At 38.6% G+C, this 14,136-nt stretch overlaps 1 protein-coding gene across 2 annotated transcripts in view; it reads right to left on the bottom strand.

The window, feature by feature from the left end:
* The window catches only part of Sppl2a (signal peptide peptidase like 2A), a 71,216-nt gene that overhangs the window by 4,753 nt on the left and 52,327 nt on the right, over positions 1 to 14,136 (bottom strand). For both annotated transcript variants that reach the window (XM_045156468.1, XM_045156469.1), the window contains 2 exons: positions 9,643 to 9,717; positions 7,457 to 7,617 (listed from right to left, as the gene is read on the bottom strand). In XM_045156468.1, the coding sequence (XP_045012403.1) occupies positions 7,457 to 7,617; positions 9,643 to 9,717 (236 nt within the window). The remainder of the gene's footprint in view (positions 1 to 7,456; positions 7,618 to 9,642; positions 9,718 to 14,136) is intronic.

Below are 14,136 nucleotides of genomic sequence, written 5' to 3'. Positions count from 1 at the left end.
AGGTTGATTCCATTTCTTAGCTACTGTGAATACAGCAGCAAAGAACATGGTTGTGCAAGCATCTCTGTGGCAGGACATAGCATCCTTTGGGTGTACACCCAGAAATGACATAGCTAGCTCATATGGTCATAGTTTAGCTTTTTGAGAAACTGCCACACTGATTTCCATGATAGCTGCATCAGTTTCCACTTTCATTCCATTTCCCTACCTCCTCACCAGCATTTTTTTGTCATTTGTTTTCTTGATAGCCACTTTGAGATTTCTAATTAGGATGAGATGAAATCTCAAAGTGGCTTAATTTGCATTTATCTGATGACTAAGAATATGGACCATTTTTTAAAATATCTATTGGTCATTTGTTTTTTTTTTTTTGAGATTGTTCAATTCATTAGCATATTTATTGACAGGGAGTTCTGATTTAAAAGAAATTATTGATTTCAGAGAGAAAAAGGCAGAGGGGGGAAGGGAGGGAGGGAATGGGCGGGCTAAGGCCTGTAGCCCACTGCCAATGAGTTCCAGACATATGCGCTACCTTGTGTACCTGGTTTATGTGGGTACTAGGGAATCAAACCTGGGTCCTTAGGCTTCCTAGACAAGACCTTATAAGCCATCTCTCTAGCTTGAGGTTTTATATTTGTTGCTTAATATTTGTAGTTTTTTATTTATTCGATATATCATCTCTCTTCCAGAGGAATAACTGGGAGAGATCTTCCATTCTGTAGGCCTTCTGCATCCTCTGCTGATGGTTTTCCTTTGTTGTGCAGAAACTCTTCAATCAATTAATGTAGACCCATTTGATCCCTGGGACTATTTTTTATGCTACTGGAGTCCTTTCCAGAAAGGTCTTACCCATAACCTCCAGTGTTGCTTTTGTTTTCTGCCTTTCTGACTTTACCTAAAATCTAATCCATTTGAATTGATCTTTGAGCAGGGTGAGAGATGTTGGTTTAATTTCAATCTTCCATGGGCAGATATTGTTTGGCCAGCATCATCTGTTGAATACACTGTGTTTTTTCCACTTGATCATATTAGAAATCAAGAAAGTGGTCTCTTGGGTGGGCCTGATGGCCCTTCAGGTGGAGGAGGATAGATTAAAAAAGTTCCAAGAGCATACAGTGGCTTTTCCCCTGAATATTTGTACTACTTGCTTGTACCACCTTCCCTTTTGCAGCTTATGCTTCATGGACATTGAAACCCAGTGTCATCAGCTTTCCAATGTGGACTGAAGACCAGTAGCTCTTAAGTAATTCCCCAGACCTTCAATGCCAGATTGGGACTGGTGAGGCACCCTACACCTCATGGACTGAGTAGCTGCCCAGCTCTCAAACTCTAGTCTGCATCCAGCTTCATGGCCTAAGCAGGTACTGGGTTCTCCAGCACTCCAGCCTGGAGACAGCTATTGCTGGACTATATCCTGTAAGCTAATCCAAAAGTCCCTTTATAATTCATATTTATTCTATTGGACCTGTTCCCTTAGAAATACCCTAGTATAGTATATTTTTGATACTTTATGTAAAATTAGGTTACTGTAGTTGTGCAGGTTTATTTCTGGGTGCTCTATTCTATTCCACTGGTCTGTCTTTGTGTCAGAACCATGCTGTTTTTGTTAGTATAGATATACAGTATAATTTTTGATTTGGAATTGTGATGATCTCCAGCAGTGCTCTTTTTATTTAGGTTTGCTTTGGTGATGCGTAGTCTTTTGTGTTTCCACATGAATTTTATTTCTAGTTTTGACAAGACTGTCACTGGAATTTTGATGGGAACTGCATTTAATCTATAGATTAGTTTTGGTAATATAACCAATTTCACAAAATTGATTTTGCTTATCCAAGAGCATGAAACCTCTCTTTAATGTCTGGTATTTCCTTCCTTCCTTTCTTTTTTTTTCTCTCTCTCCCCCTTTCTTTCTTTCTTTCTTTCTCTCCCTCCCTCCCCTTCCCCTTCCTTCCTTCCTTCCCTCCCTCCCTCCCTCCCTCCCTCCCTCCCTCCCTCCCTCCTTCCTTCCTTCCTTCCTTCCTTCCTTCCTTCCTTCCTTCCTTCCTTCCTTTCTTTTTCTTTTTCTTTTTGAGTTAGGGTCTTGTGCTAGCCCAGACTGACCTGGAATTCACTATGTAGTCTCAGGGTAGCCTCAAACTCACAGCAATCCTACCTCTGCTTCCCAAAGTGCTGGGATTAAAGGCATGCGCCACCAAGCTCAGGTGGTACTTTATTTCTTTTTCAGTGTCTCCATGCCTTGGTGAAACTTAGTCCTAGGTACTTAATTTTTCAGGAAGCTATTGTGAACGAAATATTTTTCCTAATTTCTTTCTTGGCAAGACCATTGTTAGAACAAAGGAAAGCTACTGATTTTTGTGTGTTAATTTTACATCTTTTTTTTTTTTTTTTTTTTGGTTTTTTGAAGTAGGGTCTCTCTTTAGCCCAGGTTGACCTGGAATTTGCTATGTAGTCTCAGGGTGGCCTTGAACTCACAGTGATCCTCCTACCTCTGCCTCCCAAATGCTGGGATTGGAGGCATGCGTCACCACGCCAGGCTTAATTTTATATCTTGCAAGTTTGCTGAAAGATAAACACCTATTCTCTTTTTTTTCTTTCAAGGCAGGGTTTCATTCTAGCCTAGGCTGACCCGAAATTAACTCTATAACCCAAGCTGGCCTCAAACTTGCAGCCATCCTCTTACCTCAGCCTCCTGAGTGCAAAACACACACCACCATGCCTAACTCAACCACTCTATATGTTTATTTATTTGCTTTGTATGTGAATGACACTTAGCTGTAGTCAGCTCTGACTTCCGCCATTCAGATCTACTTATTCAACTATTTATCCTTTTCTGGTGATTCTATAGGTCCTTTAGAAAGCATAAATTTAAAATATCTAATACTAAATCCATTATCCTTATCCCTAAACCTATTTCCCTCCTTCAGAAACCCTGAGCTACAGATCCTTTGCCTTTTCTTACATCATTGGATCACATTTTAATTGTGCCTCAAAATTTTTCTGGACATTGTCTACTTCACTTTAATGTGACGTACAAGACCCTATAGACTCCTGCCCTTATGACCATCTCCAATCTTTATTTCTTGAAGGTCTCCTACATACTCAACACTATAGTCAGCCTAATTGTTGTGTGATGTAGTTCTCTGAGAAAAATGACTACTGACATTTTTATCATAAGCAGTTGTGACCACTTGCAAAAAGACTCTTGAGAATGGGTCTACTGATGCTCCCATACAAGGAGGGGCTGGGGAAGGTCATCACACCTTCATCTGAGCTATTCGGTGCTCTCTGTATCAACTGTATACAATGATGCTTGAGGTCTCATGATCTCAGGGTGAGGGGAACAGAGAGAGCAAAAAATAAGGGCCTAAGAGTTCCATCTATGCAGTTATGGGATAGTGTGATATCATCCATGCAGGGATGAGTCTTCCCAATGCTATGACTACTTTGGGGTCTCCAGGCTGTGGCGAGTAACCCTCACCCATGCTCTGTAAGAAAGTCTAATCAACTCATTAGTTCTTCAGGTTGAACTTGGGTGGAATCTGGTTTTAGTTTGTTGGGGGTGCCCTGCCTGTGGAGAACAAGTATTCCATAGCTTTTCACCAGAAAAAGTTAATGCAACACTAAATTTCACCCAGTTTTGAGGATGTACCTCATTCTTTTTCTCTCTGAGACTTTGTTTTATTTTTGAGGTAGGATCTCACTCTAGCTCAGGCTGACCTGGAATTCACTATGTAGTTTCAGAGTGGCCTTGAACTCATGGCAATGCTCCTACCTCTGCCTCCTGAGTGCTGGGATTAAAGGTGTGTACCACCACACCCAGCTTCTCTCTCAGCTTTTGAAGATGCAGTCTTTCTAAACGAACACAATGCTTAGTTTTAAATTTTCAGCATAAACTTCACAGTCTTTAGAAGTCCTTCCTCAAATTCCATTACCCTTCTCTGACTTCACAGCACTAGATATCTTACTTCTAACTAACATGACACCTACCATTATCAATGCATTTATGGTGCTTTGTTAATGTCTTTATCTACATTTCCTAGTTAAGTTTCAAGAGGCTCAGAGAAGAGGCCTGGTGTAACTTGTTCATCTTGTATCAGTATGTACATATCTTACAGAACTGTTTAACAAACATTTGTTAAGTGAAGAAATAGAAAGGCCACTTTGGGGCTAGATAAATGGCTTAGTTGTAAAGGCATTTTTACCTGCAAAGCCTAAGGACCCAAGTTTGATTCCCTTGGACCCATGTAAACAAGATGTACAAGGTGGCCAATGTGTCTGCAGTTCAGTTACAGTGGCTAAAGGCCTTGGTACACCCAATCTCTCTCCCTCTCGATCTACCTTTCTCTTTTTCTCTTGCAAATAAAAAAAAAAAGGTAACCAGAACCTAGCCCATACTTCAGATGAGGGCTGACAAGGCCAGACCAGAGTAGGACTCTGCCTTAAAAAAAAAAAAAAAAAAAAGAAGGAAAGAAAGAAAGGCCACTTTTGAGGATATGACATTCAAAGATTAAAGGAAGAGGATGTGTGTAGGACACCCTTTTATTTCATTCATTCCTTTTTGAAACAAGGTGTAATTTTGTCTAGGTTGACCTCAAACTCTTCCTGATCTTCCTGCTTATACTTTGCAAGTGCTGGTATTGCAGTTGTTAGTCACTACACCAGATTTGACACATTTTTTTCTTTTTTCTTTCCTCTGAGGTAGGGTCTCACTCTGGCTCAGGCTTGCCTAGAATTCACTATGTAGTCTCAGGCTGGCCTCAAAGTCACAGCAGACACATTTTTATTTAAAAATATAAAAATTAATAAAATCTAAGCTGGGTGTAGTAGCACATGCCTTTAATCCTACCTAGCACCCAGGAGGCTGAGGTAGGAGGATCACAATGAGTTCAAGGCCAGCCTGGACTACAGAGTGAGTTCCAGGTTAACATGTGCTAAGAGACCCTGCCTCAAAAAACAAACAAAAAAATCTGTACTTATCTACAAATAGGAGGCCCTAAGTCTGAACCCCAGTACAAAACAAAAATGATGTGGGTGTCCTCTTCATGGAAGTTAAGAGTTAGTTAAGAACCTTGTGGCCATAAATGCATTCTTAAAAATGTAGGTTGAGCCAGGCGTGGTAGTGCATGTCTTTAATCCCAGCCCTTGGGAGGCTGAGGTAGAAGAACCACTGTGAGTTTGAGGCTACCCTAAGACTACATAGTGAATTCCAGGTCAGCTTGGGCCAAAGTAAAACCCTACCTCGAAAAGCCCCCCCTCAAAAAAAGGTTGAGACCAGAGCACTGTGAGACAGGTAAGAGTAGGTTTTTTCTTTTTCTCCAATTTTTTGAAGTTATTTATTTATGAGAGAGAGAGAGAGAGAGACAGAGAGTGAAAAAATGGGTGCACCAGGACCTCTAGCCACTGCAATTGAACTCCAGATGCGTGTGCCACATTGTATGTATATGCAACCATATGAACCTGGGTCCTTAGCCTTCACAGGCAAGTGCCTTAACTGCTAAGTCATCTCTCCAGCCCTTCTGTAAATTTTTAAAAATAATTTACTTATTTATTGGAGAGAGAGAAAAAGAGACAGATAGAGAGAATGAGCATGCCACTGCAAATAAACTCCAGGATATAGGCCATCTGTGCACCTTGTGGATACAGGGGAATTGAACCTGGGTCCTTAGGCTTGGCAGGCAAACTGCAAAGCCATCTCTCCAGCCCCAAAGTAGGTATTATTATTCTATCTAATCTCAAAAAGAAATTGTAAGATTTATCAGAAAGAATTCTAAATCAGAGCCTTTTCTAGTTATAAAAGCCTCTTGTTAAATAACAACACAGGGCTGAAGAGATCACTTAGCAGTTAGGGAGCTTGCCTGTGAAGCCTGTGGATCTAGGTTCAATTCCCCAGTACCCATGTAAGCCACATGCACAACGTGGTGCATGTGCCTGGAGTTTATGTGTTGTAGCTAGTGACCCTGGCATGCCATTCTCTCTATCTGCCTCCCTGCCCTCCTTCTCTCTCACAAATAAATAAATAAAATATTTTTTAAAATCCTTTAGGACTAGAGAGATGGCTTAATAGTTAAGGAGCTTGCCTGTGAAGCTCAAGGACCCATGTTCAACTCCCTAGATCCCACTTAAGCCAAACACACAAGATGACACATGTGCAAGGTGGCACATGGGTCCGGAGTTTGACTGCAGTGGATGGAGTCCTTGGCATGCCAATTCTCTCTTTCTCTCACACGAAAAAAAAAAAAGGCCTGTCTGTTGGGCTTGCCTCAAACAGTAATGACAACAACAACAAAACCCTTTAAATAATATTACAAATGACACTACAAAAACTTTGAACATTTTCTCTAGCTCTAGATTTGCAGCTACCCAACGTGACTCCTTTTGCTCATGTGACCACTGACATACATGCAGCAAATATATGGCATAGGGTATTTTGCTATAATAGAACAGAGCAGTGGTAACTGCTCTATAATTTACCTCCCATCCTTTGTGAAGGGATCAATGCCATGGCCCTAATCTCAATACACAAGGGCTTCTAAACACGCAATTTCAATGCCAAAAGACTTTCCTGGAGTACTATGAACATTCAGGAAAAAGAGAAGGGCTTGCCTCTATTAAAAAAAAACTTGTTGGGTGTGGTGGTGCATGCCTTTAATTCCAGCACTAGAGGTAAGAGGATCACTGTGAGTTCAAGGGCAGTCTGTGACTACATAGTAGTTTCCAGGTTAGCCTAGGCTATAGCTTACCTCACAGAACCAAGAAACTATAATAAACAAATTAATAAATAAAAAGAATGCAAACAACAGATTTTGAAATTAAGATTTTCTTGTTCTAGAAATTTTACAGAAAGGACAATCTTTTCTTTGGTTTTTCAAGGCACAATCTTCCTCCAGTCCAGGCTGACCTGGATGTAGTCACAGGGTAGCTTCAAACCCATGTAGCTCCTCCTTAAACCTCTGCCTCCCAAGTGCTGGATTAAAGGAGTATACTATCATGCCTGGGCTGAAAGGACATCTTGACCTATTTAAATTTGAAGTGCCTAGTCAAAGTTAGTTAGGCACATTCAAATGCTGAAAATAATACATGTTTTCTGTATTTTAAAAATGTTAGGGCTATCACTATATACTGTCTCAAAATTCAGTCTTTCTTTTGAGTAGTTTCCATTTTCAGAAAGTCCGCTCTTATGAAGACTTTGAAAATACATGTACAAATGCTGTGTTTTTCTTGATGTCCTCCCACCAGAGCTTTATCTTGACTCACCAGGATCTTGGCACTTGATGGACAAAATGAAAACTATGTTGCAGCAGGTAGACATGAATGAGGAGTGATAGTGGGAAAAAAAAAAAAAAACTGAGGCCATCATGACAAATTTTAAAGTAACTTTTTGGAACATAGAAGCTTTGATGCAAATAGACTATTTCAAGCCTAACTCAGCCAGTGAATTATAAAGAAAAGTACATACCTGATAGCTGCTACCTTCCCAGAATTTTTTCATTTCCTTACGTCTCCAAGCAACAACTGAAGCAGTAATAAGAGTACAAGGTACTAGGTAGAGAAGGGCAGGCTGCCCCCTTTTCATTAGCACCAAAACAACAAATGTAAGTATCATGCCAATAGCATAGGCTGTGGGGAAAAATACAAAGTAGTCGGTTTTACATTTTTTCCTCTCCCACTTAAAATATTTCTGAAGACATTTTTGCAACATGATGTCTTATAATTTTTTTTTGCTAGATAGTCTTCACATAAAAGTTCTATAGAACTTCTGAAAAGTCTGTAAACTGGCTAGTCTTTCAAACTAACCATTAATCATGGATTAAGATAATTCAAGAAAGTATCAACTATGTCATGATTGATATTGAGTTGTCCCACATTTCAGATAACTAAAGATATACCTGTAGATAGTTAAAAATTGCTTTAAAAATCTAATACTAGCTACAAACTTCCTAGACTTTTTAAAGTAAGTACACATCAAATATTATTTGGACTTTTCTTAATGATTTTAAGATTTTTCTCATAAACACAGCATCTCAGAACACTGGAGTTGGAAAGACCTTTACAGTTTAGTCTTTTTTTTTTTTTTAAGGTAGGGTCTCACTCTAGCCCAGGCTGACCTGGAATTCACTCTGTATCCTCAGGGTGGCCAACAGAGCATCATGGCAGTCCTCCTACCTCTGCCCCCCGAGTGCTAAGATTAAAGGTGTGTGCCCCCATGTTCGGCCCAGCTCTTTATTTTATTTTATTTTATTTATTTATTTTTCTTTGGTTTTTCGAGGTAGGGTCTCACTCTGGCTCAGGCTGACCTGGAATTCGCCATGGAGTCTCAGGGTGGCCTCGAACTCTCGGTGATCCTCCTACCTCTGCCTCCCGAGTGCTGGGATTAAAGGCGTGCGCCACCACGCCCGGCCCAGCTCTTTATTTTAAAGATGAGGCAATGGAAGATCAAAGTTGCCAAAAGTCATACAGCAGAATTGACTAAGTCTCCTATAATCTTTTTCATTAGGCATTCTTTATTCAATCATGCTGAATAAATGGTGTTATTGCCCTTACTGGGTACCATGCTTTACAGCCACAGGTTACTTTTCTTATTTCTGTACAGTCCCTCCCTTTCCTCCTTCCATTCCAACCCCATCTTCCTTCTGTCCCTCCTAGGACTCTTCCTCTCTGTTCCTTTTCTTTTCTCTTTTCTCCTTCCCTCCTCCCACCCCCTCTTCTTTGTTTTCCTTTCACAGTTGTTCTTTCTTGTTGCTAGGGTACTTATTTTAGTAACATACTTCCCTACTAATAAACATTTTTAATATACTGAATTGAATTGCACTGTGAATTATTAAGCCTTGTTAACAGAGCATCTAAATGGCTCTGTTGTAAGCCATTTATTCAACATTAAAACTGGTGAATGGATGGACTTTGACATACCCATTTGATATGTTCAAAAGTAGTACAGTATTATTTATTTCCTTAACTATTTCTCAATAACAAAAATAGAAGTATAAGTGATAACTACCTCTGCTTTCCTAACTGAGATGCTATTGTGCCATGAGTTCATTTATATAAATACATAATTGTTTACATGTCATGTTAAAAGTCAAGTAATAAGCAATGTAGTGATTACTTATGTGCCAGGCATTTTAATCAACATATATAGAACCTCATCATATATCCAATTTCTTCCTTAAACCCTCAAAATCTCATGCTACAAATTGTATAGTTATCCCTTCTATTTATTTGTTTTGGATGCATATTTCTGTGTGACCTTTGACATTTATTTGTTTTGAGACAAGGTCTCATATATTCCAGCTTGGCCTAAAATTCACTATGTAGCCAAGGATGGCCTGAAATTCCTGATTTGACTACAGGCCTATGACACCATGCCTGGTTTATGTGTTGTTGGGGGTAGAACCCAGGACATTATGTGTACAAGGCAAACACTCTGACAACTAATTACATCCCAAGCCAAACATTTACTTTTAAGAATATAGTATTTGCATACTATTTTTATAGCTCTATGCCAAAGACTATGTTTAAGGTCTTCTATGGTACTTAGTGTGAAAATGGTAAAATCAAAGACACAGATGCCTTATTTTTAGAACTCCAGCTTTTCCTCCAGATAGTACAATTCAGCATAATAATTAAAAAAAAAAAAACATTTACCAACTGTGGATGAAATATGGTAAACAGAAGAACCAGTCTGAACATCAAATCTTCTACAATATGCAATCAATAGGCCTAAAAAAAATCCACATTATTTTCTTAAAACAATAACAACAATATAAATTCAACTGTTAACTATGGGCAAGAGTATGTGTTATATTTAACTTTCTACATTATGAGAGCATCAAAGAACACTGAATTCTGAATAAAATGTAGGGCTGGAGAGATGGCTTAGCAGTTAAGCGCTTGCCTGTGAAGCCTAAGGACCCCGGTTCAAGGCTCGGTTCCCCAGGTCCCACGTTAGCCAGATGCACAAGGGGGTGCACGCGTCTGGAGTTCGTTTGCAGAGGCTGGAAGCCCTGGCGCGCCCATTCTCTCTCTCTCCCTCTATCTGTCTTTCTCTCTGTGTCTGTCGCTCTCAAATAAATAAATAAAAATTTAAAAAATAAAATAAAATAAAATGTAAGGTACACATTTTCAAATTGTGTGTGTGGATGTGTATGAGTGTGTATGTGGAAGTCTGAGGATAACTCTGCAGTGTTTTGTCTTCTCCTTTCACCTTGCTTGAGACAGGGTCTCCTTTGTTGTTTTAGTAGTAGCCTGTGAGCTTCTGTCTTCTTTTGGCTCTGCCTCCTACTGCCATAGGTATGCTGAAATTACAGATATATGGGCAACTTTGGGTCCAGCTTTATGTGGGTACTGGAGAATTGAACTGGGGCCAACAAGCTTAAGAGTAACAGCCTTTACCCACTGAGCCATCTCTCTAGCCCTTTATGTACAATAAAAAAATTTTGTTTTTGGTTTACATTTGCAGTGCTAGAGATAGAACACATTGCCATTCATATACGAGGCAAGCTTCTCTGTTACTGAGCTATCTCCAATACACATATTTAAAGTTTTTTTAAACAATTTGTTCATTTTTATTTATTTATTTGAGAGCAACAGAGAGAGAAAGAGACAGACAGAGAGAGAGAGAGAGAGAATGGGCACTCCTTCATCCACTGCAAATGAACTCTAGATGCGTGCGCCCCTTTGTGCATCTGGTTAACATGGGCCCTAGGGAACTGAGCCTTGAACCAAGGTCCTTAGGCTTTACAGGCAAGCACTTAACCCTAAGCCATCTCTTCAGCCCCATATTTAAAATTTAATACCATATAAACAGTGCTTAAAAATATGACTTTTGTTAGTTACTCAATATTCCATGTTACAAAGAAAAGATTTAATTCTTCTTACTAAAAATATATTGAGTAATGAGATTATATAGAACTAAAAAGCTCCTGCAGAGCTAAGAAAAACATCAGTAGACTGAAGATACAACCTACAAAATTGAAATATTTGCCATGTAGACATCTGATGAAGAGTTAATGTCTAAGATATATAAGGAACATAAACATGTTGCTAGCAAGAAAACATTAACATAACCCAATTAGAAAATCAGCAAAGGATTTAAGTCTGTATTTCTTACACTTGCCTAGAATGCCTGAGGCCTAGAAATTTGATTCTTAGTACCACAACATCATTAAACAAAAAGCTAAAAATGGGTGAGGTATGATGTTATAAGCCTGTAATTCCAGTACGTGGGAGGCTGAGGCAAGTAGATCATGAGTTTAAAGCCAGTCTGAAGGCAAGACTGTCCCAGACTGACTGATTGACAGATGAATCTATAGTATGATCTAGCAATCCCACTACTAGACAAATACCCAAAGGAAATGAAATTACCATGTTGAAGAGACATATTCACCTGCTTTCAGAATAGCTAAGGTGAGATCAAAGTGCCTATCAATAAATGTACTGATAAAGAGAATGTTATATACACCTAAAATGGAATATTATTTATCCTTTTAAATACAGAAGTCCATCATTGTGATAGCAACATTTTGATATATGTAGGACACTATTAAGCAAGAAAAAAATTAATAATAAATAAATCCAGGCATAGAAGAGTTGAACTCTATGAAATGAGGGGCTTAGGGAGATGTTGCTCAAAGGATACAAAATCTCACTTAGATAGGATACATTCACCATACAACATGGTAATGACAGTTAATAGCGATGTGTTATAGTCTTGAAATCTAAGTAGATTTTGTGTGTTCTCCTGAGAAAACTAAGTATGTGATATAATGAATATATTAATTAGCTTCAGTCATTCTACCACATACACATATTTCTAAATACATAATGTGCTGAATGCAATAAATTATACAAATAGAAAAGCTTTTATTTATTCATTTGAGAGAAAGAGGCAGAGAGAGAGCGAGTGAGCACCAGGGCCTCCAACACTGCAAACAAACTCCAGATGCATGTGACCCCTTGTGCATCTGGCTTATGTGGGTCCTGGAGAATTGAACTGGAATCCTTTGGCTTTGCAGGCAAACATCTTAACTGCTAAGCCATCTATCCAGCCCCAAATTATACAATTTTTATTTTTCAATTTAAATAAATACATATGTGTTTAAAAGTATCAGAAAAGGTATCAAGGAATGCAATTTCAAATGGTACTTGAGAGTCTCCCGAAAATAGTGGTTAAAGGCGCTTGCTTGCAAATATCAGTCCACCTGGGTTCAAGTCCCTGGCACCCATGTTAAGCCAGATACACATGGGTCTGGTATTCACTTGCAGTAGCAAGAGACCTTGGCATGACCTCCCCACCACACACTTCCTACTAGCATAAAATAATTTGGAATTTTAATATGAAACATTTTTTAAAAGCCAGTAAAATATAGGTACCATTTGCACATGCAAATATGCAGAAACAACTCTATACCTGTTCTTTCTTCATCTATTTTTTTCTTTTCTTTCTTTCTTTTTTTAAATTTTTTTTTGAGGCAGGTTTTACTCTAGCATAGCTGATCTAGAACTCACTCTGTAACCCAGTCTGGTACCGAACTCACAGTAGCCTCCTACTTTACCCTCCTCCCAAGTGCTGGAATTAAAGGCATACCTGGCTTTTAACACCTATTTCTTAGAAGAAATTTGTTGAACCTTTCCATAAAAGAACTCTCATATTGCATTTAACTATATACTTTATAAAACATATGATGATATACAACCGCTTAAATAAAGCGTGATAGTCTTATTTGACCATTAGTTGCCTATATATACATGTTTATATAATATTAATATATAATAAGTTCTTCTGTTGATTAGATTTGCTGTTTAATCATCTTTCCATATGTTAAAGAATGGTACTTTCCCTCTTCATTAAAATTTAGCTCTTAAGATTAAATCATATATTGTATTGTCAGTAACTCTACTCTTTAAAGCTATATTTCTATTTGAGTCCTTTAATAAAGAATGTAATATTTATATACAAGATCATAGATAGCAGTGTAAAACTGGGAAAATTATGGATAAGTTTAAAGATATTCAAGGGATTATAAATTACACAACAGTAGCTTTTCCTGACTTATATGAATGGAGGAGGTCCACTGAGAATAGTTACAGTGGACTTTGCCATGCCAACTCATGGGTCACATTGCCAGCTTCTCTATGTGGCTTTACTATGTATAGAGAGGCATGTTTGCAGAAAAGCCACTTCCTCACCCATTTACAGGCAGTTGGTATGCAGGGAGGCTGGAAAAAAAGGATAGCTCTCAGCTAATGAAGAAATATGATTGGTTACTTCTAAAATGTATTATTTCTCATGAACATAACTACAAAATTCTACTGTCTTCATTATATAACAAAAACAACAAAAAGCTTAGAAGTGGCCCTTTTGCTTCCTATTTCCTTCCAGTGCAGAACACTGCCATCTCTAATGGTTGGTATTCTCTTAAACCTGCAGGGGTACTCAACATACTCAAGGCTCAGCATAATCTTCTTGGTAGTTTTAGTTTTCTTTCAGAAAATCTTCCTGGTCTGCCAACCACAGCCACCCTGCTTCTGTCATCACAGTACTGCCCCTGGGCATCTGAAGAGTTCTTGCCATTCTCGTGTCCCTTTGTGGGGCTGGGCTTTGCTGCCATTCTTGTGCAAAGACTGGTAAGTTTTAACTCAGTCTCTGTATTTGTGGAAGCAGCTATTAGCACAGAAAACTATATTATTACTTGTTTGGGATTAAATTATTTCAAAGAGGAAAATAAGGCAGATCCATAGCAACTGTGAGTAGGTGAGCCAAACAAGGTGGGACACTATTTTCTTTTCTCTTGAACATTACTTTGATAGTATCTTTTTCTTTTCTCTTTTCTTTTCTTTTCCAGAGAGAGAGAATTGGGACCAGGGTTTCAGCCACTGTAATCGAACTCCAGATGCTTGTGCTACCTACTGGGCATGTGTAACCTTGTGCTCACCTCATCTTTATGCATCTGGCTTACATGGGATCTGGAGAGTCAAACATGGGTCCTTAGGCTTCGCAGGCAAGAGCCTGAACTGCTTACCTATCTAACCCTTGATAGTATCTTTAAACCACTTCATTAAACATTACATTATCAAGTAGAAGTAATAGAAACTGTATGTTAGTATATTCAACTTTTAGAAAAGATTACAAAATATACT

The sequence above is a fragment of the Jaculus jaculus genome, chromosome 8 (genome assembly GCF_020740685.1).
Source record: "Jaculus jaculus isolate mJacJac1 chromosome 8, mJacJac1.mat.Y.cur, whole genome shotgun sequence".
NCBI lineage: Eukaryota > Metazoa > Chordata > Mammalia > Rodentia > Dipodidae > Jaculus > Jaculus jaculus.
The sequence above is the reverse complement of the archived record's forward strand: the minus strand, read 5'-3'. Positions and strand labels throughout refer to the sequence as shown.